Source organism: Bubalus kerabau, chromosome 6 (assembly GCF_029407905.1).
Source record: "Bubalus kerabau isolate K-KA32 ecotype Philippines breed swamp buffalo chromosome 6, PCC_UOA_SB_1v2, whole genome shotgun sequence".
NCBI lineage: Eukaryota > Metazoa > Chordata > Mammalia > Artiodactyla > Bovidae > Bubalus > Bubalus kerabau.
The window spans coordinates 15,338,747-15,364,328 of NC_073629.1; the positions used below are offsets into that span (position 1 = coordinate 15,338,747).

At 49.6% G+C, this 25,582-nt stretch overlaps 2 protein-coding genes across 11 annotated transcripts; one reads left to right on the forward strand and one right to left on the reverse strand.

Moving 5' to 3' along the window:
- Positions 1-545: 545 nt before the first annotated feature.
- Positions 546-3,692, reverse strand: LAMTOR2 (late endosomal/lysosomal adaptor, MAPK and MTOR activator 2). 2 transcript variants are annotated; one of them, XM_055583999.1, is made up of 4 exons: positions 3,464-3,678; positions 3,021-3,183; positions 985-1,074; positions 546-749 (listed from the first exon to the last, which is right to left on the reverse strand). In XM_055583999.1, the coding sequence occupies exons 1-4, from the start codon at positions 3,529-3,531 to the stop codon at positions 693-695; spliced, it is 378 nt and encodes a 125-aa protein (XP_055439974.1). In that variant the 5' UTR covers positions 3,532-3,678; the 3' UTR covers positions 546-692. The 2 variants fall into 2 exon arrangements, with proteins under 2 accessions (XP_055439974.1, XP_055439975.1); XM_055584000.1 differs by lacking the exon at positions 985-1,074 and having other exon boundaries at positions 3,464-3,692.
- Positions 3,693-4,602: 910 nt separating this feature from the next.
- UBQLN4 (ubiquilin 4) lies at positions 4,603-20,558 on the forward strand. Of its 9 annotated transcripts, XR_008715549.1 has the most exons (13): positions 4,603-4,792; positions 6,310-6,461; positions 6,863-7,080; positions 7,658-7,920; positions 10,072-10,230; positions 14,353-14,578; positions 15,657-15,796; positions 16,288-16,371; positions 16,533-16,648; positions 16,846-17,032; positions 18,547-18,613; positions 19,252-19,928; positions 20,269-20,558. XR_008715549.1 is itself a non-coding variant. In XM_055584002.1 (12 exons), the coding sequence occupies exons 1-12, from the start codon at positions 4,685-4,687 to the stop codon at positions 19,301-19,303; spliced, it is 1,809 nt and encodes a 602-aa protein (XP_055439977.1). In that variant the 5' UTR covers positions 4,603-4,684; the 3' UTR covers positions 19,304-20,558. The 9 variants fall into 9 exon arrangements, 7 of the variants coding, with proteins under 7 accessions (XP_055439977.1, XP_055439976.1, XP_055439978.1 ...); XM_055584002.1 differs by having other exon boundaries at positions 16,809-17,032; positions 19,252-20,558; XM_055584001.1 differs by having other exon boundaries at positions 19,252-20,558.
- Positions 20,559-25,582: the final 5,024 nt, after the last annotated feature.

Consider the following 25,582-nt stretch of genomic DNA (forward strand, 5'->3'; position numbering starts at 1 on the left):
AGAGATGGGCCTGACTGTTGGGCCAGAACTTCTTAATTTTTTCTACTCTTTCCCCAGGACCTGAAGCTTCAGGGCAGATACTTCCTGTGTGCAAAGGACTTCCTGATCTGGAGAGGGTTCTGCGTAAGCTTGTGAATGCCCAGAGAAAAGGGAAGGGGTGGCCCTCGTAGGCCACTAGGGGGCACACTCCCAACCCCAAGAGTAAAAAAGGGACCCCCCAAAGTTGGGACTGAAGGACACTGAACTCCCACAGCCTGTTCTCTCTTCGTCCAACACAACCCCCACCAGCCCCTTGTTCCTCTTGACTCACTCCCAAGGTTTTGCCAAGCAGGTGGGTAAGATTCTTCTCTGAGTGGCAGGGGCCTGGTGAAGTCACAGCACCGTACCGGCCAAGGGAGCCTAGGCACCTCTGCCAAAAACCGTGTGGTGGTTGGGGGTCTCAGTGGTGTGGGAAGCATCCTAGCTGAATGCGAAGAGCATGATGCACAATCCCTGCTCCTTCCTCTCTCCTCTGATTCCCCCCATCCAAGCAAACAGCCAAGACATGAGACAGCAGTTGAAGTTTATTCTTGGGAAGAACAAAGTTCCCCCACTCCAATCTCCTGCAACAGTCCAGGAAGGTTTCCCTGGGGAGCCGTGCCCCACCACATGGTCCTCTCACTCTTCTGAATCTCAGGTTCCACCAACGCCCATTATGATGCTGCTACTTGGGTGAGAGGCTCCTCCAAATACTGCACCAAGGCCTGGGCCTGTGGGAAAGGGAGGAGAATCCAGTCCCACAAGGCCTGCCACCTGAGGGATCTTAAATTCAGGTCTACTCCTACCGCTGAGCCCCCAGCCCCTAGCTGCTGCCTGTGAGCCCACCCCAGACGCTGACTGGGTGACATGAGAAAGACTCTGGGAAGATGGTGGGGATGGGAGTGGATACAGTGATGGAGCATGAAGGCTGAGCCCAGGGGTGTACAGGAATGGGCACATACACACCTTGGCCTTGAGCATTCCGAAGCCAACGGTCTCCTTGGCATACATGCACAGTAGCAGGTTGGCCACTCTCGTGATGGCTACACGGCCCTCCTGGTGGGGGTGATATCAGGGGATGTGATATCTGCTTGCACCCTTTGCCCCTTCTTTCCCCAAGGGCTCCTCTTGAGCAGGCCTGTATCTTCCTTTCATGCCCCAGGCAAAGCAGGAGTTTCCACTGGGGGACTTTAGCCACAGCCCTGAACCTGAAGTTCTGAGCCCATTCTAGCCTCAGCACAGTCACCTACTAACCAAGTTGCCCGAGAAAACTCCATCTCCTAGAAGCTTTGTTTCTCTTTCTGTAATCCCTACCTCACTCCAGTTGGTGAGGCTGCTAATACACAGGAAGGAGTCCGGTGTCTATAAAGGGCTGTCCAGATGGTTGATGTTATTATTATGGTTTCACCCCCAATGACACTGTAAGGGGAGAACACAACCCAACTTATAGTTCTCCTCGTTTCCCAACATAATATTTTTCAAACTGTAGGTTTGCCCCAGGGCTAACTAGCCCCAGATCAATTAAGAAGGTTGATCAGCATTAAAAGAAAAATAAAGTGTATTGCATACCGCAAAGGAAGTACTATTTCATGAAACTTTTGTTTTACTAGACTCTGACTGAAAATATATTTCTTATGGCTAGGTTGTGGTCAAGACATTTGAAGCTATTGCCCTTATGGCACCAGCTCTAGGCTAGGGACCCTACGACTCATCAGTTGAGTTGGCATCTGTGGTTAAGGAGGGAGTGAGGAAGAGGTAGGTGGCTGAGTTGCAGTGGAAATCCTTCCAGGAGAATTCACTCTTGGGGGGCCTTTCCAGTTTGGTTCAGCAAATTTTCACAAAGTATCCACCATGTGCTTGGAACCAGGAGTTGTGCCCTCTGCCTCTCTGGCATCATCTACTAACCTCTCCCATTCTCATGCTACGCTAGCCACTTCAACCTTGTTATCCCTGACCAGGCATTATTCTGCCGCAGGGCATTTGCATTTACTGTTCTATCAGAAATGTTCTTAACCCAGACAGCCACACGGCTTACCAGCTTCCTTTAGATGGATCTTTGATGAAGTATCACCTTTTCAGCCACGTTGTCCCTGATACACACATCCTCTCTATCTTACTTCCTTGCTTTTTCTCGATAGCATTTTCTTCTAATTTTTACATTATTTTATTTTTTTGGTAACGCCACATGGCTTGCAGGATCTTTGTTCCCTGACCAGGGGTCAAACCCAGGGGCCCCTGCAGTGAAAGCACCGAGTCCCAACCATGGGATCACCAGGGAAGTCCTCCCTTAGCATTTTCAATACCTATACACTACTTTTTAAACTTACATAGATATGTTACAAAACATATTCATGAACTTATTTTACAATAAGTTCATACGTAAGACTGTAAGCTTCATTAGGGTGGCAGTTTTTGTTTGTCCTGTTTCCTACTTTTCCCCTAGCCCTGAGAACACTGCAGGGACCTAAAAATATGTTGACTGGACAGATACAAAGATGTATGAGCCAGTTTCTGTTTCCAAGAAGTTCACAGTCTAACGGCCACTTCCCCTTTCTGGACTTCATGACCTTTCTCTGTAAACTGAATGGACGGCAGGGTCTAGAGACTCTACCATGCTTCTGGGTCTGTTAATCTCAGATGACAACACTTTGTGTCTGAATATCGCTCTACAGTTTATATTCACCCTCTACTTTGTGTGCATGGTGTGGTGGAGGGGATTATTGTTTTCTTCACCTTGGAGGTGTGGTCAGAAAGCTCAAAGAGGTTAAGTCACTTACCCAAAGTTTCACCAGTGCTAAAACCAGAACCCCAGCCAGACCTCGGTTCCAGGACTTCTTTCTCATCAATATATAGGGTCCTGCCTATCATAAATGCTGCTGCAGACCAACTCTTAGTACTATCTTCCAGACATCCTGTCCCTGGCCCTCCAACCATCCAGGATGGGGTCCAGGTTGCCCTTTGGGATCCCCTTAGGGTCAGAGGAATGGATCCCTTCTTCATACCATGCAGTCCATGAGGATGAATTTGAGATTGTCTTCATTAAACGCTTGGTTTCCGTTCCGGTCGTAGGCCGCCCAGATGTTACTGGCGATGGCCGCGGTGACCCGGGCGTCTGTATCCCCATAGCCGGAGTAGGCCAACAGAGATCCTTCGTTATTCAGCAGCCTGGTGAAGAATCAGGAGGGATATCAACGTGCTCCAGAGGGAGTCAAACTCCTCGGTACCCATCCCAATTCCCGCCACTGGGACTGTGTGTCCTGGGACGTGCCCAGAGCACCCAGCACGTCGGTTTCCTTTTCAAGAGGGGCTCTCCGTCAGATTCACCTAGTTGCTGCCCCCTCTGCCACCTCCTCCCTTCCCAGAGAACCTTCCCCAGCCCTCCCTCGGAGAGTCGCGCGCTGCCCCACGCCAGTGCTCGCCACCCGGCTTCTCGGTCCGCACTCACAGGGTGCTCTGAACACCTCCAGTGTTGGCCTGGCTTAGCACCTGGGTCAAAGCCTTGGGACGCAGCATGCCTGAGGCTCCTAACCCTGGGTTTTTGCACCCAGAACCCGGAGTTTCTAATTGCTGGCCTCCGCCAGTCGCTTTCCGTAGTCCAGCTGCCCTGCTCCGGAACGCCCTGGGAGTTGTAGTTTCCGGGCCTGATTTTGTGGTTCCGACTCAACCCTGCCCCACAGCGGTGAACGCTGGGAATTGTAGTTCTCCGCGGCTTCGCGAGGCACCCTGGGAACTATAGTTCGCCTTTCCAGTGCGACCACGCGGTTATGCGGGGAAAGAGCGCGAGTGAAAGGACAGTGGCAGTATTGGAAGGACATTTAATCCCCTCGGGCAGAGGAAAGTCATATCCGCATGACAAGTAACGATTCAGTAATTAAAAGAAAGTAAAATCCCTATATTTATCAGGCACACCTTTGATTACTTTTCAAAGCAGTTTTCTACATTATACAGTTAGTTAGGTGAGATGAGGCGAGAGATACTATTGAGGAAAGCAAGGTTCAGAAAGGCCGCGCAGGCAAAATTCAGGTCTCTGGAACTGTTTGTAGACTTCGTGCAAGCCACTACTCGCAGGGGAATAAAGTCAGTCCTAGACACGAGGTTTTGGGTAGACATCCAGGAATAAGAAAAGTCAACCTCAAAGTCGGGATAGGTCTCAGGCCTGGAAAGGATTTGGGCTTCCGGAGAAAGGCCAGTTATCACAGGGAACGGAGATAAAGCGGCGACACAGAAAGTCCTTTGTCCCGAAGCTGGAGTTACCCGCGGAGGGGCGGGGGCAGCTTTGGGCCCAGGGGGACCTCGGCTCGGCTCCGGCGGGCTGCGGCGGGCTGCGGCGGGCTGTGGTCTCTAGCGGGGAATTCGGCCCCCGCCCCGCAGTGACCGACACGTCCCGCCCCCTCCCCGAACCCCTCGGGGGCTGCAGCCCTGCAAGGCCCGGTCCAAGCCGACGGACCCCGGGCTCAGCCCTGGGCGGACCCCACTGCAGTGGCCCCCCCAGTCCGCCCGGGGCGCTGTGGCCGTGGCGGGTCCGGAGGGGGCCGGTGAAGCCTTGGGGAGGGGAGGGGACAGGGGAGTGTTGGAGGCGCCGGAGCCGAGCCCGGCCGGCCGGGCGGGCGGAGAGTAGGAGGAGGAGCCGGGGCGGGCTGGCGGGCGGCCGGGTGGCGGCGGTGGCATGGCGGAGCCGAGCGGGGCCGAGACGAGGCCCCCCATTCGGGTCACCGTCAAGACCCCCAAGGACAAGGAGGAAATTGTGATCTGCGACCGAGCCTCGGTCAAAGAGGTAGTAAGGGTGGCGGGGGTGGGGGTGAGCGCGGAGGAGGGGTCTGCGAAGAGGCGGGTGGCTCTGAGACTGTCGGGCGTGCGGGAGGGCCGGGGAGTGGAGGGCGGGAGCCCAGCAGGCACTCGGAGGAGCGGGAGGGTAGGGCAGGCAGGTAGGGGGCATCCTGCGAGGGCGATCTGGGGAAGCGTGGCGCGTGTTGGGGAAGGGAGGCCGGGGTTTGCCTTGTGGCCTGGGCTGGGGGCGTGGTGGAGAGTGGGAAGAGGACACCTTGCACTGGGAAGCGGGGAGGACCCTAGGTTTGAGGGGAGTGTTCGCCCCGGTTACTGGTCGGGATTCGAGGCGAAGAAGCAGAGTGGGGGCCGGGCCAGGTGCTGAGCCCGGAGAGTGGGCGGCGGGGCGCAGGTTGGGGGGAACTCTGGGCGCCTACTGTGCGACTCAGAGAACGCCCAGAATTCTGACGCCTGGTCGGTGAGGGGAGGATTTCCCTCTGCCCGGATCTTTCCTACTCTTTCAAATTAAAGTGGATACATTTGATTCTCAGCCCCTCTGGGATTTACACAGTGTGCAGTAGGTGCTTAGTAAAATGTGTTGAATGAGGGAATATTGCCTGTGTTCACCACCTCCCTGTGGCTGCTCCAGAATTTCACAGAGGCGGGGCTTAAGATAGGCGTCTGATTGGAAGGGAGGGGTCTGGACGCTGCCTTTGCTTAGCAAGTGCACCCTCTACTTAAGAGTGTGTGTTTGATTTGCTTGGGTTGATGGGGGGCGGGGACGGTGTGTGTGATAGGTTTGGGGAGTCTAACTCTCCCCAGCCAGCCTTTATTGCCATCATTGCCCCTCCCCCCGACCTTATAAAATGACCACATTCCATAATTTAAATAATTTTTGCCTGCAAAGCTGAATTTGAAATCACCTCTAATTGAGAGCTCCCCCCACCCCGCAGCATACATTTGGTTAAGAGGAGCCTGGGCTTTGATGTCAAGACCTGAGTTCCAGTTTGCCCAGGGCAAGTTATCTAACTGCTCTAATCCTCAATTTTCTGGTCTCTGAAATGGAGATAATAATTAACATGTGTAGTTAGTGCTGTTATAAATAACTGGGACTTATTTGTTGTAGCTGTTACAAGAAAACTGGGAATAAAGAGAGGAAAGAGACTTGAAGTCTGAAGAGAGAAGGCTGAGGGGAGACAGGGTTGGGCCAAGGAGTTTCCATGAGAGAACTGCCCAGGTAGTACCCTCAGGAGGAACCGGGACTGAAGAGGGAGTGGACAGAAACAGGGCTTGGGAGGGTGAGAGACCCTGGAGTATTGCTGAGAGGAGCCTCTCACTGGTCCAGCTCCCTTGGTTAAGAAAGGAGCAGCTTAATTTCAGCTGGAGGGATGGAGTCAAGACTGCTGAAAGGACTTCCCGCGACTAGAGGTGGGAGCAAGGGAATGCAGAAGCTTTGAAGGAGAGGCAGGGTCCCTGGTTGGTGGAGCCCAGGCAGCCTCCACAGTGACCTTTGCCTCTTGATCACAGTTTAAAGAGGAAATCTCCCGGAGATTTAAGGCACAGCAGGATCAGCTGGTCCTGATCTTCGCAGGCAAGATCCTCAAGGATGGGGACACACTGAACCAGCATGGGATCAAGGATGGGCTCACTGTTCATCTGGTCATCAAGACCCCTCAGAAGTAAGTTCAGGAGAGGAGCAGGTCCAGCTTCAGACTGGGCTTTCTTTGTTTCTCCCCATCTGACACTTTCTCACTCATTGTTCAAACATATGTCTGTGGAAGGTCTGTGGAATGCCAAGACCCAGGAAGGTGGCTCTTTGATGGGCTGCCAGAAGGCCCTGTGATCGGACCTGCAGGGCCAGGGAACTTGACTTACCTCGCCCTAAATGACCTGGAGATAGAGGATACTGGCTCCTTTCTCCCTCTGCCCGATTTCCTGACTGCCCCCGGCGTCACCCTGCCCCAGCTTCAGGGTTACCTCAGAGGTGGCTTGGTCTAGGGCTGTAGCTGCACAGCATACATAGAAATCATGGTCTTCCCTTTTGTGTCCACTTCAATGAGGATTTTTCTTTCTTTCTCAGGGTTCAAGATCCAGCTACTGCCACTGCTTCTTCCCCTTCCACCCCAGACCCAGCCTCAGCCCCCTCCACCACCCCTGCTTCACCCGCCACGTCTGCCCAGCCCTCCACTTCTGGAAGTGCCACTTCAGATACAGGCAGTGGAAGCCGAAGGGGCAGTGGAGGGGGTACCTCCCCAGGGACTGGGGAGGGACCTCCCAGTGCCACTGCATCCATACTCTGTAAGCCTTTAGGGGGGAAGGCACCACACTGTTATAGTCTATAGAGTGGGAGAGAGGCCAAGAAGAGGGGAATATTGATCCCTGCTCCTGATCTGATGGGGATTGGGGCCCCTGAACATAGGGTTCCAGACACTGGTGCTTGAGCCAGGTGGGGAGGAAACCAATCTGCAAGGGCTTCCCAGAAGAGGGGAGCATGGTGAAATATTAAGGGTGAAGGGAGAATGGGGCTGGGGATGTGGAAAACCCTGGGAGAGGGTATTGGAATTTGGGAAAAAGGTGGGCCCAACAGTATCCAGTTGGAGAATATTTATTTGCTCATTCAGGAGGCCGTCACTGATTGCCCTCTCAGGGTTCAGTACCATGCCTGCCTGTCAGCCTCGGCCATCAAAGAGGTCTCAGTCTAGTAGGCTCCCACCTCTTTGCCAGCAACAGATCAGGGCTGGGTCTGTGGAATTGATTGAGAAAGGGAGATGTGAGAAGCAGAGGGGGCCCATCCTGGTTCCTTCAGGTGATGTCAGTGGCTCTGGCCAGGTAGAAGAGTCTTGGGAAAAACTGACCCTGCTCCCCTCCCGCACAGCTGGCTTTGGGGGCATCCTGGGCTTGGGCAGCCTGGGCTTGGGCTCTGCCAACTTCATGGAGCTGCAGCAGCAGATGCAGAGGCAGCTGATGTCCAATCCTGAGATGCTGTCGCAGATCATGGAGAACCCCCTGGTCCAGGACATGATGTCTAACCCCGACCTGATGCGCCACATGATCATGGCCAACCCCCAGATGCAGCAGCTGATGGAGCGGAACCCCGAGATCAGTCACATGCTCAACAACCCTGAGCTTATGAGGCAGGTGGGTCTGAGAGAAGTTTGGGGGGGGCGTGGAGGACCCCGGGCACCCAGCTGTACCCTGTCTTACCTTTTCCTACCTTGTCCTACCTTGATATGTTCATTCATTCATTCAACAGCTCATGTTTTGAGCACTGGGGGTACAGTGATGAAAAGACATAGGCCTAGCTCTCTAGGAACTACTTCTTTTTTCTTTTCTTTTTAGATTTGTTTTATTTATTTATTTATTTTTGGCCGTGCTGGGTCTTTGTTGCTGCGTGGGCTTTCTCTAGTTGCTGCGAGTGGGGGCTACTCTTCGTTGCGGTCTTCTCATTGCGGTGGCTTCTCTTGTTGCAGAGCCCAGGCTCTAGGACACACGGGCTTCAGTAGTTGTAGCTTGTGGGCTTGGTAGTTGCTGCTCTTGGGCTCTAGAGCTCAGGCTCAGTCATAGTGGTGCACAGGCTTAGTCGCTCCATGGCATGTGGGATATTCCCAGACCTGTGTCCTCTCCGTTGGCAGGCGGATTCTTAACCACTGGACCACCAGGGAAGTCCCCCAGCAACTTCTGGTCTCAAAGGGAAGTAGGACAAATAAGAAGGCATTTATAGTACAGCATGGGTAGTACTATCATAGAGATGGTCACAGGATCCCTTAGGAGCACACAGAAGGGCTCCTGACCCTACCCTGGGGTCAGAGGGGGCCATAAAGGAAGTGTTGCCCAAGCAGAGACCCAAAAGAGGAAGAATGAACCAGAGGGAAAAAGAAGAGTATTCAGGGCTAAGGGACAGCAAGCACAAAGGCCTGGGAATGAAAAGTAGGATTGGAGACCTTTGTGGCTGGGCAGGGCCAGGTGGATAAGGGAGGGTTAGGTGAGTGAGGAAGACCCAGGCAAGGGGGTCTGGTGTTGGTCTTCGGGAGCTCCGTCTTGTAGCCACCCACTAGGGGATGAGGGTAGATGATCTTAGCAGAACTGTGGACACTAGTGCTGGACTCACCAGAAGGTAAGTCCCATAAGGGCAAGACTTTGCAAATGTTTTGTTCACTGCCTAGAACAGTGCATAGTGTATAGCTACCACTGGTGTATAGTTACCACTCAATAAGTACTTAGTAAATGAATGACTTGTGGAATAAGAGATCAGAGGCTTATCATAGACATAAAAGTGTCTTAGAAGAGGCATGTATGGAGCAGATTTAGGAAGAAGGACAGGGAAAGCTTTCCAATGGATGGGAACAAGCAGCCGCTGTACTCACTGTCCCCTCGTTATTGAGAGTGAGACATTGGCTCCCAAGAGAAAGCCCTCATCCTATTTCTCAAGATTCAGTGAGGCCAAAGACCTGTAGTGAGATCCAGAAGGTGTTGGTAGCATCGTCCCAGCTTGAATCCTTTCCCCTCATCAATTTGTGGTCATTTATCAGAAGCTGTAATCTAGTCTTGGTCAGACAGACCAACCTGGCCTTGAACCCTGTCTCCACCACTAACTGACTGTGGGTACTAGACAATGAGTCTCTGAGCCTATTTTCTTATCTGCTAAATAGGGACAGAGAAACATACTTGGGATGGTTATCATGGGGATTAAATGACTTGAATTCTGTAAATTACTTAGCTCAGTGCCTATATGTAGTAACTGTTCAATAGATGTTAATTTTTTCTTTTGCTTTCTCCCCTTTCTCACGTCCTTTCTTTCTTTTTTTTTTTTTTAATATTTATTTAGTTTACTTACTTGGCTGTGCTGAGTCTTCATGCAGGATCTTTAGTTGTGGCATGTGGGATCTAGCTCCCTGACTAGAGATCGAACCCAGGGCCCCTTGAACTGGGAGCTCAGAGTCTTAGCCACTGGACCACAAGGGAAGTCCCTCTCATGTCCTTTCTTATTGAACTTCCTTGTGTTCCCTGATACTTCTGCAGATCCCCTGAACCTGAGAGAGGAAAGCTGCTGCCCTCACCCCATCTGGGATCATACCCCCAAAAGTCAACCAGAATACCCACAGAGAGGCAGGGTTGGAGCCAAGATGACAATAGAGAAAGGAAATCCAGTTCACCCTCCTCCCAGCCACTCTGGATCGGTTCCTGGGCCCGGGACCCTAGTCCTGGTCCCCCTCTTCAAGGCCCAGTCTTTTTCAAGCTTGGTGACACCCTGGTTCCAGAGTCACTCTCTCTCTTTCCCTTTTCTACCAGACAATGGAGCTTGCTCGAAATCCAGCCATGATGCAGGAGATGATGCGGAACCAGGACCGGGCTCTAAGCAACCTGGAGAGCATCCCTGGAGGGTACAATGCCCTCCGCCGCATGTACACAGACATCCAGGAGCCCATGTTCAGTGCTGCCAGGGAGCAGGTGGGGCCAGGGGCTGGGCTGTGGGAGGGCAGTCTGAACGCGGGAGCACCCAGCCCAGACCCAGGCAAGCCTGAGGTGCTATCTGCTCCTCTTTCCTTCCCTAGTGCCCTGAGGGTAGGCCTTGGCTTGAAGGTGGTTTTCACAGGGCACAGCCGGGGATGGTCCATCTCGGCATGGGACTGAAGCACTGGGGCAGAAGATAGCAGAGGTCCCTAGGGAGTGGGGGCAGTGCAGTATCCAAGGGCTTTGACATTGTTCTGGCAGACTTCTTGCGCCGAGGGCTCAAAGGTTGTGGGGCAGGCCTGAGGTCAAAGAGCCCACCCTTCCACAGTGTGTCTCAAGTGTGGTCCACAGATCACCTGCATCAGAAGCACCTGGGGTGCTTGTTAATCATGAGATTCCTGGTTCCCACCTTTGAGATGCTTATTGAATCAATCTCTGGAATTAAGCCTTGGGAATATGTGCTTTCAAAAATGCTTTGTGAATTTTTTTCAAATATACAAAAAGTATAGCATTCTCTCATATCAAAGTTTAATTTACACGAAATACATTATGCATTTACCTGTTTCAAAACTCAGAAGTTACACAAAGTAAACAGAAGGATATTTAAAAAGAGTGGAAAGGTATCCAAGCTTAATAAAAGTATACAAAAGGGATCCTTCTATTTCCATCTCCCAGCCCTCTCTTTTCTATCCCGGAGTTAATGAATATTTTTAGTATTGTGTGTGTTTTCCTAGATATCTTTAACATTAGCAAATAAGATATTACACATGGAATTGCAGCCGTCACATGCCCCTCCCCCATCCTATGCCTCTCTTTCCCTCTCGGAGTCACTACCACCCTGATTCGCTGTTTGTCGTTTTGATTCTTTTATTACCTATGTATGTATCCATAAATAATCTGTGGCATCATTTTGCATATTTTTTCAACCTTATGGAAGTGATATGCTGTTTGTATAATTTTAGACTTGCTTTTTAAAAACATGTAAAAATGTTTCATTTGAAGAATAATATAGTTGCAGAAAGGTACACATATCCTAAGTGTTCAGCTTGATGGATTTTCACAAACTGAACAGCCTGTCCCCACAACCAGCACCCAGGTAGGAGAGTGGGACCTCACAATACTTTTTCCTTGTGGAAAGGAAAAAGCACCATGTCCTGAGCAGTCCATGCCATCCCAGCAGATTGCTTGTTCATGGCATCGCTAGTGGTAGTGTTATTCGCTCAGTTGTGTCTGACTCTTTGTGACCCCATGGACTGTAACTTGCCAGGATCCTCTGTCCATGGGATTCTCCAGGCAAGAATACTGGAGTGGGCTGCCATTCCCTTCTCCAGAGGATCTTCTAGACCCAGGGATCAAACCCAGGTCTCCTGTGCTGCAGGCAGATTCTTTAGTGTGCTCCTTGCTGGCTCTGTTCCTATAATGATACCACGTTGTCTTAATTAAGCCTGGGCATCAGGTAGGGTGACTCTCCCCTCCCCCCTGCAGCTTATTCTTCACTGTCATCTTGATGATTATTGCCATTGCTCTTTCAAATTTTAGAAAGTGCTTATAGGAATTGAAAGTGCTTATGAAGATTACCTGTGGGTTTTTAGTTTAAGTTTTATTTTACTTAAGTATTTAATTTAAAATGTATATCAAAGTAATGCATGTACCTGGTTAAAAAAAAAAATTTCAAGTAGTTGAGCAAGGCTTATTCAGCTTATTCAGCTAATTCTGATATACTTTAAGGTGTGGGAACCACTGGCTCAGCTAAAAGAGCAGTGTTTGGCAACAGCAAGCTTGCGTCCGAACACCTGCCCCACCATTCTTCAGCGGTGTGGTTTTAAGCGAGTTGCTTCAGCCTCCCTGAGTTTTCTGCTGCCTCATTTTCAAAATGGAGACAATGTATTATAGCATTGTCCTCAATCATTTTGGTCTCTGGATCGCTTTATTTATTTATTAAAAAAATTGGGTTTTTTTTGCCTTACTGCACAGCATGTGGGAGGGATCTAGTTCCCTCATCAGGGATCAAACCTGCACCCCTTGCAGTGGAAGCATGGAGACCTAACCACTAGATTACTAGGGAATTCCACTCTGGACCCCTTTATATAGTTAGGACCCCAAGGAGGTTTTGTTTTTGTGGGTTAGGTCTATTGATATTCACTGAATCTGAAATTAAAACTGAGAATTTAAATAAATATTTATGAACTCATTTAAAAATAACAATAAACCCATTGCACATTAATATAACCAGCATGCTCTTTTAAAAAATAACTTTAGGGCTTCCCTGGTGGTCCAGAGGTTAAGAATCCACCTGCCAATGCAAAGGACACGGGTTCAATTCCTGGTCCGGGAAGGTCCCACATACCACAGGGTAAACTAAGCCACAACTGCTGGAGCCCGCGTGCCCTAGAGCCCGTGCTCCACAACAAGAGAAGCCACCACAATGAGAAGCCTGCAACTAGGGAAAAGCCTTTGTGCAGCAATGAAAATCCAGAGCAGTCAAAAATAAAATGTTAAAACAATTTAAAAAAAAAACTAATAATAACTTTATCTCCCAAAACAAAACTTTAGAGGAGAGAATGGCCTTGTTCGACATTTTTGCAGATCTCTTGAATGTCTGGCTTATGTAGCTGGGTTCTCAGATCAGATCTGCTTCTGTATTCAGTCCATTGCACTGTCACATGTTATGTAGCCTTTGGAAAACACCCCTGAATACTTATGAGAGAATGAGAGTGAAAAAGGCAAATAATGTCTTAGGGTTATAAAAATTGTTTTTAAACTTTGCAGAGGTCCTAGGACCACACTTTGAGAACTGGTATATTAGAGGGATATTATAAGCATTAGAATGAATGGGTCAGGCACATAGTAGGTGCTCAATAAATGGCCGTTGTTATCACTTTGGGGAGTTCTGGCAAAGAGATTCAGGCCTTAGGGTGTACGGGGAAGAGCAAAGCAGGACCCAGAACTAGCTGGGGTTGGGTGCTAGGCAAGTTAGCAGAACAGGAAATCTGCAATGATGACAAAGACTGAAACTGTGGTACACGTTCCCTGGCCTGCAAATGCTATTATCTGAACAGGCGTCTGGTAGGGCAAAGGAACCACAGCTCAGAGCAGGAGTTTAACAGGAAAAGTAACAGGATATGAACCTTCCTGGTGCGGTGGGGCTGAGGCTGCTCAGGTACCTCCTGCATGGGTAAGGCCTGCCTGGGGACAGGAGAGGGAGGCTGAGCAAGAGGAGGAGGCCTGAGCTCCCTCAGCCATCACATGCCTCAGACAGAGCTCTTTCCTGGCTATCAGCGGGTCCAGAGGGAGGAGGTTCAGATGCAGGTTCGGGTGCCCCCTTGGGCAGCCCATCATGTAGTGGGGTGCAGACCCTGAGACAATCCTGGGTAACATCCTAGGGGGCCTGATGCTCGGGGGTACTGTTTAGCTGAAGCAGCCAGTCTAAGAAGATGGGGGTGGGGAGGAGAAAGAAGAGACTACATGGAGGAAGCAACAGAGGACAAGACCTAGGGAAGGGTGCTCAGCCAGAGGCGTGCCCCTCTGAGGGGCTCCACGTGATGTTCCTGGATGGGCAGAATGCCACATGGGGGATCTGGAGGTGAGGAAGAAGGTTCAGCGGAGTTAGACTTGGACTGAGGTGGCTGGAAAAGGGAGAGCTGAAGGCAAATAGGGGTTAGAGTAGAGTCAGCTCCCATCAAGCCAATAGTTACCTATTGAGCACCTACTAATGTCAGGGGCCAGATGTACAAAGGTCAATCTGACATTGTCTCTGCCCCTTAAGAGCTAAGGAAAACCAGTATCTCGCTGCACAGTAGGAAACGTGTGTGTCAAGTATTATAGAGCACAGAGAAGACTAGAAACCAAATATTTAGAGCCACCAGGGGAGATGGGGATGTTTCCGGTGATCTGAGGGGTTCATTTATCCAGTCATTAGCATCAGCCAACTCCCACCTTGCAGGGTGAGGGTGAAGTCGGCCGTTGTGAGATCAGAAATTGACATGAGGACCTCCACAGTTTTAGATCTCTCTCCCTTTCCTGGGGACGGGGAGGCTATTAGGTGAGAAGAAAGAAAGGGCCTAGCCCTTCTCCCTGATCTGTTTCAGTCCTTAACCCAAAACCTTTCCCTCCTCCCAGTTTGGCAACAACCCCTTCTCTTCCCTGGCCGGGAACTCCGACAGCTCATCCTCCCAGCCTCTGCGGACTGAGAATCGAGAGCCCCTCCCTAACCCCTGGAGCCCCTCGCCCCCCGCCTCCCAGGCCCCCGGGTCCGGTGGGGAGGGCGCCGGAGGATCAGGGGCCAGCCGGGTGCACCCGACGGTCTCCAATCCCTTTGGGATCAATGCGGCTAGCCTGGGGTCAGGTATGTCCTGGGGTGGGCGGAGCTGAGTGGGGTCACCAGGGCAGTCCCCTGCCCCAGGCCTGAAAGGGGTTCACACTGCTCCAGAGTACTGAAGACAGAGGTGAGACTGTATTAGAGCCACAGACAGAGCTCTGTGGGCTGGAGTAGCGGCTTCAGCCCTCAGAGGGTGAGGCTTGGTTCTAGCCCTTTCCCAGTGTTCCCAAGAGCAACCTAAGTAAAGGCTTGTGAATAAACCAGGCCCCACTTTCTAAGCTCTTTCAACTCTGTCGGTATTATCCATTGTCAATGGGTTAGACTGGGGATGAGGGTGTGTGAGAGGAATGAGGGACGGGTAGATGTGAGGCTGGGCGAGAGGGATGTACAGAGCTGCCTTGTACAGAAGTGTAGGTTATGCGCTGCACAACCCTGGGAGATGCCCCATTTATCAAGACTATGACTGTAAATGGCCCTAGGGATGTCTGGTAGATGCCATGATCTCTCTGTACTCTGCGGAATATCTTGGTCGGGAAAGTCCCTTCCCCTCTAAATGCTTATTTCATAAATAAGGGACTTGAACCTGACCCATGGTTTCAGAATTATACTGCTGAGTCTTGAGGGGTCTGGACCATTGCCAGGACGGGGGAAGACCGCATGGGAAGGGCTCCAGGCCTTCTGCCCCAGCTCCAACCAGATCGTTGACATACTTGGTTTCCTAGTGAGATTTGGTTTGAGGAAAGGGTCTCTGCTGCTAGGACAAGCTTGAAAACCATTGATCTGGGTCATCTTTAGTCAAATCCTTTCCAACTCTAACATTATCTGACCTGTGGCAGGAACAGAGGGATAGGAATCAGACCCAGTTTGTAACCAGCTTGATCATTGCAGAGCAGATGGTGAGGGACCCAGGCCAAAGCAGAGCAAGATGACCTCAGGGTCAAGAGAGACTTGGACCCACTCCCCGGGATGTGGGTGCCCACTTTACTGTTGCCTTTCTGAGTTTTGCAACCACTCAGTGCCTGAAGTAAGGTAGATTGAAATCAGGCATCTGGTTTCCATTTGGACCCCTTTTCTCTTGTTTTGTTTTTTTTCCCTTCTATCCTAGGGATGTTCAACAGCCCAGAAATGCAGGCCCTCCTCCAGCAGATCTCTGAGAACCCCCAGCTGATGCAGAACGTGATCTCAGCCCCCTATATGCGCAGCATGATGCAAACGCTTGCCCAGAACCCCGACTTTGCTGCTCAGGTATGGGACTGGCATGAGGGGGAGTGTGCTGGGGGCTGTGACTTGTGATGATCCAAATGCTCCAGAGCCAGACTGCCTGGGTTTCTGTATTGAGCTCTGCCACTTCCTAGCTGCATGAGCCAGGCAAGTTATTTATCCCCAGTTTCCTCATTGGTAAAATGGTAATAACAATAGTACCTGCCTTGGAGTTGTGAGGGTTAAGTGAGTTAATAACATAAAGTGCTTAGCACATGGCCTGGCACAGAGTAAGCCCTGTGTACTCAGAAATGTTCGCTATTATCCTCATCAGACTGGCTTCTGACTCTTGTCCTTGTCCAGAGTATAGTTCCAGTTCCTCTCACTGTCCCACCTAGGACTTCAGGATACTCTGAGATCCTTGGAAACGCTGGCCCGATTTCCTACAGTGGTGGGGTGCTGAGGGAGATGAGGCGGTGGGGGCATTGTGAGGGTGGGTAGGCCCAGGCCTCCCCCTGCTACCTTCACCCTGGCAGATGATGGTGAACGTGCCGCTCTTTGCGGGGAACCCCCAGCTGCAGGAGCAGCTCCGCCTGCAGCTCCCGGTCTTCCTGCAGCAGGTAAGTGAGGAGCCTAGACGGGTGGAGGTTGAGGGCCACCCGGGTAGACCCTGAGGCCCAGTGGGTGGAGCTTAAGGGAGGGGCCGCGCCTGGCCTCTGGACTCAGGGTCTAGGCTGCCTCCCGTCTCCTGCCACCTCCTTTCCATGTTGTTTCCCACCAGATGCAGAACCCAGAGTCACTCTCCATTCTCACCAATCCCCGAGCCATGCAGGCGCTGCTGCAGATCCAGCAGGGACTGCAGACCTTGCAGACTGAAGCCCCAGGGCTGGTACCCAGGTGAGGGGCGGGGGCAAGTGGGCAACAGGGATCTGGCTCCTCCTCCCCCTCAAGCCCTTTTCCTGCTGCTCTCAGCAGCCCTTGTGTTCCTGAGGATCTGTTTTCCTGTTTCTTCCAACTGCTTTTCCTGCTGGATCTCACGTTCCCACCCTTTTCTCAGAGGCCGTCTCCCCCTTCTCCGTCTCTCCTGCCTGCAGCCTTGGCTCTTTTGGGATGGCCCGGCCCCCAGCATCCTCTGCAGGCAGCAACGCCGGGTCTGCGCCCGAGGTGCCCACCTCCTCGCCAGCCCTCCCAGTCACGTCATCTCCAGCAGGGGCCTCCAGCGCTCAGCAGCAGCTCATGCAACAGATGATCCAGCTTCTGGCTGGAAGCGGAAGTTCACAGGTACGCAGGGCAGCGGACTGGTGCTAGGACCCTGCGGTGCTAAGGGTGGCAGTCAAATGGAAACAGCAGGCTTTGGAGTCAGCCAGACCTGGCTTTAGTTCCTGGTCTGCTACTTTCGAGCCTTAGGTAAGTAACTGATCTTCCATAAGTTTAGTTTCCACAGCTGTGACATGGAGATAGTGATAGCACTTACTGGGTTAGCCGAGCACTGGTCTGTGTGCCTTGTATGTAAGAGCTCACTTCCTTTACTCTTCACAGCAGCCTTGTTCTTACTCTTTCTGTGTTACAAAGGGGGACACTAAATCCCAGAGATGTTAAGTGGCTTTCTCAGAGTCACATAGTGAGTGAGTAATGAAGCTGAAATTCAAACCGAGGCATATTGGCTCCAGGATTTACACTTTAGCTGCTGTGTTTTACTACTTCTGCTGTATCAGAGGACTCTTTCGATAATTAAAGCAGCCTCTGTCTGGGACTTCCCTGGCAGTCCAGTGGTTTAAGACTCCACATTTCCACTGCAGGGGGCACGGGTTCTATCCCTGGTCAGGGAACTAAGATCCCATATGCTATGTGGTGCGGCCAAAACAAAAATAAAAATGAATAAAGCAGCCTCTGTCTGTGAGACTGGAGAAGAGGATTCTGGGAGGAGAGGTGACCAGAGCCCTGGGCTACAAAGTCTTAGGCCTGGGGCTTGGGGGCAGAGCAGGGGATTACCTCAGGGAAGCCCCTTAACCTTTCTCCGACCTCTGTGACCTCTGGGGAAAGCCTTTCAACAGAAATGGAAGTGTGCCCAGCTCTGTGCGAGGCACTGAGAGGGCTGGGTGAAGCGCTCTCCAAGGCCCAGTCCAGCTGCGTCTGGAGCCCAGTGTGGGTGGATCATGCTGAAAACATCACAGAGTGGCAAAGGGCTCCTGTACTGCGGGTTGGGCGCTCTCACTGCTGGGCTCCTTCCAACCCTGAGTCTTCTGTTCGTGATCTAGGCTATGGCTTCCTGAACATCCCTGGGGGAAAACGTTTCCAGGAGATGTGTTTTGGAGTGTCAAAAACGAAAAGCCTCCTCTTTTGTAAATAACTGTGTTTGTTGATGGGTTAAACACAATTAAACAGGTGCGTGTTTTCCGCGGACCCTTCTCTGACCTTTATTGTGGTCGTGTGTGTGACAGTTGCCAGGAGCAGGTTTGGAGGCAGTATTTACTGACCACAGAACATTTGGCTTTTGGACTGCCTGTTAACATCTCCAGAGTGCTGATGGAAAGCAGTTAGGAATATCGGCTGATCTAGACCTATTTGTTACTTTGAAATTTCAAGAAAGATGCGCCCCTCCCCCCCCCCCATGATGGCACAGCTGTTTAGTGATCTGGGACGCCGGCTCCCCTGGCCTCTGTTTGCTGGTCATCGACCCCTGCCCCATTGGTTGATTCTGAGGAGGACTTCGTCTCTCCATCATAAACACTCGGAATCAGCTAGGCCCTCTAGGGTTGGTCCTGAGCCCACTTCACAAGGCTTGTCCCCTCCAGGTGCAGACGCCAGAAGTGAGATTTCAGCAGCAGCTGGAGCAGCTCAACTCCATGGGCTTCATCAATCGTGAGGCCAACCTGCAGGCTCTGATCGCCACGGGAGGGGACATCAACGCAGCTATCGAGAGGCTCCTGGGCTCTCAGCTCTCCTAACCCCTCAGCCCGGGCCTCTTGCGTCTCTCCTCCCTTGATGCCCGCGTTTGGCTCCTCTGTCAGCCTGGCCCTCTGCAGCTTGTCATCCCTTCTGCTCTTCTCCCTTGTTCTCTCCAGACAGCAGGGTGACTTTAGAGGGGTGGGCCCCAGCCCCGCGGCTCTGAGAATTCCACTTTTACTTCACCTCTTGTAGAATCTTCTCTCCTGGTCCTGCCTGCTTGAGCAGAGAGAGCTGTTTAAACAGTTTTCAGTTTTTGCTGATCGGCCCCACCTCCTTACTCCACAACCATCTTTTGCAGCCTTCACACTTCTCAGTGGCAGTGCAGAGTTGAAGGAGGAACCCACTGTCTGCTTTATTAGAACAGGGTCTTCTGTTTCTATCACTAGGATTTTTCTTGTCTTATGATTACTTTTGGTAACTCTTCCTCCTCTCTTTCCCCTCATCCCCTCCCACCTCCAGCCTACCCAGCGCTAGACTTCCATCCTCTGAAGGAAAGGAAGGTGAAGCAGGCTGTGATTTTCCTCCTCACCCCATGTTCTGATCACTTTCAGGGGGTCTGTTGGGATTCCCAGTGGAAGGAAGATGCTTGTTCCCCCTGTCTGAAGGGAGAGATAAGACGCGGCCCCCCTGGAGCAGGAGTTAACAAGCCCTGAAGTGAAGTTGCTCAGTCATGTCTGACTCTTTGCAACCCCGTGGACTGTAGCCTGCCAGGCTCCTCTGTCCATGGGATTCTCCAGGCAAGAATACTGGAGTGGGTTACCATTTCCTTCTCCAGGGGATCTTCCCGACCCAGGGATCAAACTTGGGTCTCCTGCATTGGAGGCAGACGCTTTAACCTAAGCCCTGGACCAACCCAATAAGGGGATGAGGGAATGAGACTTTCTGGAGGAAGGGAATGGGGGAAACAGCGTGAGCAGAGGACTTAGAAGTTGGAATTGACAGGGAATGGAAACACTAATAGTTCTTTTAGTCCACAGAGTCTAGGCTTTGGCCTGGCAAAGGAGATTTAGAAATGGTAATGAAATTTGAGCTGAAGAAAAGGGTTCAGAGAAGCTAAACAGTATGGCTCACAAGGGATTATATTGGCTCCATTTCCTCAAACACACATGCTTCTGTACATTCACACACATTTCCATGAACCCAGGACCTGCCCGCATCTCCAGGTACCAGTGATTTAAGCCCCGCTCAGAAGACATGAAGAGGACTGGGGTCTGTCTCAGCAGTGAGGGTGTGTGTGGGTGGGTGGTTGCATGCACGCACGCACACATGTGCATGTGAGTTGAGTGGGAGGGTGGATACCTTATTGATTTCTGGTTTAGAGTTTTATCCCACCAGACAGAAGTAGGCAGAAGGGCCTGTCTAGGTCAGGAATATATACACCCTGGAGAGCTAGGTCCCCTAGGCCTCTGGATGCCTGGGTAGTATGGGGACCCCTTCTGAAGCTGTCAGGGCTGTGACTGGCACCCTTGATTACCCCTTCTCTTATTGCTTTTGGGGAATAGTGGGGGAGGAGTCTTTCTAGAACCCTTGGCCGCTCCTGCCCTTGAGTTTTCACTGTTTCCCTCCAGGCCAGAAAGTTCTATTTGAGGAAGGGAAGGAGAGGGCAGCAATGATGCCTTTGATCTGGAATTGGACTTTACTCTAGTGGAGCATAGGGGAGGCTCAGATCACCTCCTCTCTCTGCTACTTAGCCCAGCTGCTTGGAGGACCCGTTACGGAGGCAAGAGGAACTGAATTTTCTCCCAAGTGGGAAAGGGTCCCAAGCAATCCAGAGAGGATGTCTGTGTGGCTTTCCCTCCCTACCTCCCCCAACTCCTACACTGGCCTTTGTAAATAAATGATATGGTCTTTGTTGTGAGGGTGTCTTGGTGTTTGTTTCCTGGGGTAGAGGAGGCTGGCTGAAGACACTTCTTGGTTTTAGAGGGCTTTTGTAAAGCCATATCCAGACCAGTGGTTAAGAATCTGCCTTACAATGCAGAGGAAGCGGGTTCCATCCCTGGTTGGGGAACTAAGATCCCACATGTTGCAGGCAACTAAGCCCACATGCTCCACAACTGCTGAAGCCTGCTCGTTCTAGAGCCGAAGCGCCACAGCGAAAGATCCCTGCATGACGCAAGGAAAGTCCCGCATGCTGCAACCAAGACCTAACACAACCAAATAAAATATTTAAAAGAAAGTGTTCAGAATCATTGAAGGTAAAGGGATAACTGATCATGCAGCTATCTGTAATCAGTGATTTAGGAATGGAAAGGATTGTTCTCTTCCATTCCTCATTGCCAGACCATAAGTTATCAGGTCCCACCCCACCCACCACTCCCATAAGTCAGGGCTGTGAGAGGAATGTATGAAAAGTACTAGGAATATAGCTAAGTCCTTGCTTCCATCCCCTGATCTCTTGGCAAGACTATCCTCTCCTTACCCCAGGTAAAAAGGTCAAAACAAACCCTTACATCCAGATTTTATGTAAGTGGAGTTTAGCAGTTATTAGTCTTAAGCTCTGAGGCTAAAATCTAGCTCTACAACTTCTGCTGCTGCTAAGTCTCTTCAGTTGTGTCTTACTCCATGACCCTGTGGATGGTAGCCCACCAGGCTCCGCTGTCCATGGGCATTCTCCAGGCAAGGATACTGGAGTGAGTTGCCATGCCCTCCTCCAGGGGATCTTCTCGACCCAGGGATCAAACCCACATCTCCATGTCTCCTGCCTTGGGAGGTGGATTCTTTACTGCTAGTACCAGCTGGAAATCCCTGCCCTACAACTAATCAGTGTGAGCCTAAGGAAGTCTTCATATGTCTACAGTTTTATCTTTTGTATAGTGAGGTTATGGGCTAGAGTTCTGTGATACCTGGAATAAAGCGAGTGGGAAGTTCCACTTCTAATAATGGTAGGCTGGATGTTTCAGACCAACCCTCAGAAATTTTAAACATGAAAAGTATCAAAAATCAAAGGACTAATGAAGATTGACTGGGAATCCAGAGAGAAAAGAAGACTCCAGGGCTGCCTTTGCTTAGGGGGCTTTTCCAATTGGGAAAAGGCTTCTGAGAGGCTGCGCTATGCTTTTGAGGGCCTTGAAGGATGAGAGCTAGAGGAAGAAAAAAATCAGAATCTGGGATAGCTAAATATAGGGATGCTGGTAAAGATCCACCTAGACTAGGAACCCCCAAGGATGAATCAGAAGGAAACCAGTTGTATTCTGCCTCCTGGTGTGCCACCATTCTGGGTGGTCTAGAAACTCTCAAGTCTTGAACTTGGAGTAAGCTGATCTATATGTGTAGCATCTCCAGAGGCTTGGGAGAAGCAAGCAGAAATCTCAAGGAACTTAACACCAATCTAGACCTCAAAAGTATTATAATTAATAATTTTTCAAATATGACATCAACCACAATGAGAATTAGTCAAGAGACTGAAGAAAGGAAACCTGAAATGACACCCTTAAAAGGAAATGAGAGGCAACAAATAGACAACCCCATGTAGCAGAGTTATGCAGAAATAAGTGTATGACAAGATAAAAGCAAGGCTTGCAAATTTCAGCAGAGACCTGATGCTTACACAAACAGACATAGCACAATCGGAAAAGGACCAAATAGAAATTTTAGCTAGAAAAAAAAAAAAGAAATTTTAGCTAGAAAAATAAAATAAGTGAAATTAAGATCTCAAGAGATGGGTTTAACAGCAGACTAGACATAGCTGAGGAGAGAATTGGTAGATTATAGAAACAGAATGAAACTTGAAAAATAAGGATGGAAAATACAGAAGAGACACGAAGTTGGGCTAAATTATGTTTACCTGGAGTCCAAGGAGAGTAGAGAAATGGAAAAAAGCAACCTGAAGAAGTAATGTCAGAATTATGTACAATTGATGAAAGCCATCAATTCACAGATTCAGGAAACCCAGTGACTTAAACTCTGCAAAAAGGGGAAAGCAAAAAGAAAACATCCTAAAGAAACTAGGGAATAAAGATGGTTTATCCTCAGAGGAACAACAGACAACCGCTTACATCTCAACTGCAAAACTGGAAGGCAGAAGAGTGAAATGCCATCTTCCCTATGTTTAAAGAAGGTGGGAGCCCAGAGAAAACATCGTTCAAAAAATGAAAACAAAACAAAGATATTTTCAGACAAACGAAAACAGCCCACCACCAGCAGTCTCACACTAAGGGAAATTCCGAAGGGTAATAATCTTTAGTCATAATAAAAAGGAAAAAATATATATATAATGATGGGTTCATGCCAAAGGGATACAAGAGCCAACTGAAAGAGCTCCCGATGGCCAAAGCTAGAACAATTTAAGCAACAAAACAAGTAAGTATAAAATAAATGCTCTTGCATCTGTACTGATACAAATAAATAATTGAATAAATAAATGAGTGAGAAGACACAAACCTGTGTAGAAAAATTACAAACAATGTATGTAAATGTTCTGTCCTCAAGGAGAGGAACAGAATACCCATTCCTCACTTGTAGGCTGCACACGCCTACCTAACAGCGTGCAGTGTGGAAAGGGCTGGGGTGGGAGGCATTAGAGTGGGGACACTACCTCAGTCAGGTGACCAAGGTCAGTGATAAAGCATGTTGAGAGTATGTACTCTTGAGACGAGGTGAGGAAAGCTACGTTTTACCTCTGTTCTCTTCCTCCTCCAAACTTATAACCTCAGTCCAATCATGAGGAAAACAAACATGTTCCGATTGGGGACATTCTACGAAATATCTATCCAGTACTCCTGGAAACTGTCAAGGTCATCAAAAACAAGGAAAGGCTGAAAAATTGTTACAACCAAGAGGAGCCTTAGGAGAAAGGAGTAAATGTAATGCCCTAAGGTTCCAGGACAGGACCCTGGAACAGTAAAAGGATATTAAGTAAAACAAATAAATCTGAATAAAGTATAGACTTTAAGTTAATGATAATGTATCAGTACTGGTTCATTAATTGTAAAAATGTACCATAGTAATGTAAGATGATAATAATAGGGAAAACCAGGTGTGGGTATACAGGAACTCTTTTACTGTCTTTACAATCATTCTGTAAATCTAAAATTAGTCAAATTGAAAAGTTTAAATAAGACAAAGCCAGAGAGAATATACAAAATAGAACTTCCACATAATATGGCAGATTTAAACTTTAATATATAAGTAATTTTATTAAATGTAGATGTATTAAATGCTTCAATTAAAAGTCAAAGTTTGGGACTGGTGGTCCAGTGGTTGGGAATCTACCTTGCAACGCATGGGACTCAAGTTTATCCCTGGTTCAGGAACTAATATCCTGAATGCTAGTTGCTGTCTAGTCATTAAGTTGTGTCCAACTGTTGTGCCACCCCATGGACTGTAGACTGCCAGGCTCCTCTGTCCATGGGATTTTTCTGGCAAGAATACTGGAGTAGGTTGCCATTTCCTTCTCCAGGGAATCTTCCCAACCCAGAGATCAAACCCATGTCTCCTGCTTAGCAGGCACATTTTTTACCACCCAGCCAACAGGGAAGACCATCCTGAATGCTATGTAGCAACTAAGTCTGCATAGCTGAAAAAAAAAAGAACTCAAAGACTGTCAGGTTGGATCAATAAAATAAAAATCTAACTACAAGGCCCTGAAGATCTTGTGAATGGATGCTCTGATGTGAGCCTGCAGGACAGCCCAAGCTACATCCTATCCTACATCTACTGGGGACATGGAGGCCAAGTCCAGAAGGCCCCAGGCTCACTGGTGGTCTCCTCTGCAGGGAGGGGAGGCACTGAGCCTGCCCTGACGCTGAGCAGGGGTCAAGACACCCCAAGGGCACTCACAGAGCCCATGGTGGGTAGCTCCCAAACCAGCTGCTTTGTGGGGGGGAGCAACCTTTCATCCCAGAGGCCTTGCCACCACCTGAGTCATAGCCTTCTTTGCAGAATGATGGGGGAGGAGAGACAAGGCCCAGCCTCGAAGAGAGGCTGGTGTCCAAGAGAAGACACGTAAAGGTCTGGTTTTTAATCACTCACCTTCATTTTTCTTTCTTTCTTTTTTAAATAATTTTATTTATTTATTGGCTGTGCTGGGTCTTCGCTGCTGTGCAGGCTTTTTGCTGGTTGTGGTGAGTGGGGGCTACTCTTTGTTGTGATGTGCAGGCTTCTCAGTGCGGTGACTTCTCCTCCTGTGGAACACAGGCTTCAGTATTGCGGCATGTGGGTTCACGCTTGAGCTTAGTTGCTCTGTGGTATGTGGAATCCTCCAGGACCAGGGATCGAACCAGTGTCTCCTGCATTGGTAGGCAGGTTCTTTACCACTGAGCCACCAGGGAAGCCCAATCACTCACCTTTAAATGAAACATTCTGAATTCCTCAGTGGGTGGAGCTGGGGGTAAGGGAAACAATCTAACTGTATCCCGACCATAAGACATTTATTGAACATAAGAAAATAGAAAAATGCAAAATAACAGTTTGGAAAAAGATAAACTGTATCAACACAAACCAGAAGAAAATTAGGATAGCTATATTGATAATAAACTAGCTAGAATTTCAGGCAGAAAGTAACACTTAAGAGATAAGAGTTAACTCATAAAGATGAAAGGTAACATTCACCAGAAAAATATATAACCATCTTAAATATTAATATTTATGCATCCAATAACATGGCCTTAATATATAAAAAGAAAAAAGTTGAGAGCACTATAAAGAGAATTAGAAAAACTCCCAATCATAGATTTCAATATACCTATCTCTAATTCATACAACAGACAGGGAAAAAGTATCAGTGTTAATTAACTCTAAAAGTGAAAGCGAAAGTGAAGTCGCTCAGTCGTGTCTGACTCTTTGCGACCCTGTGGACTGTAGCCGATCAGGCTTCTCCGTCCATAGCATTCTCCAGGCAAGAATACTGGAGTTACCATTTTTTTCTCCAGGGTATCTTCCCGA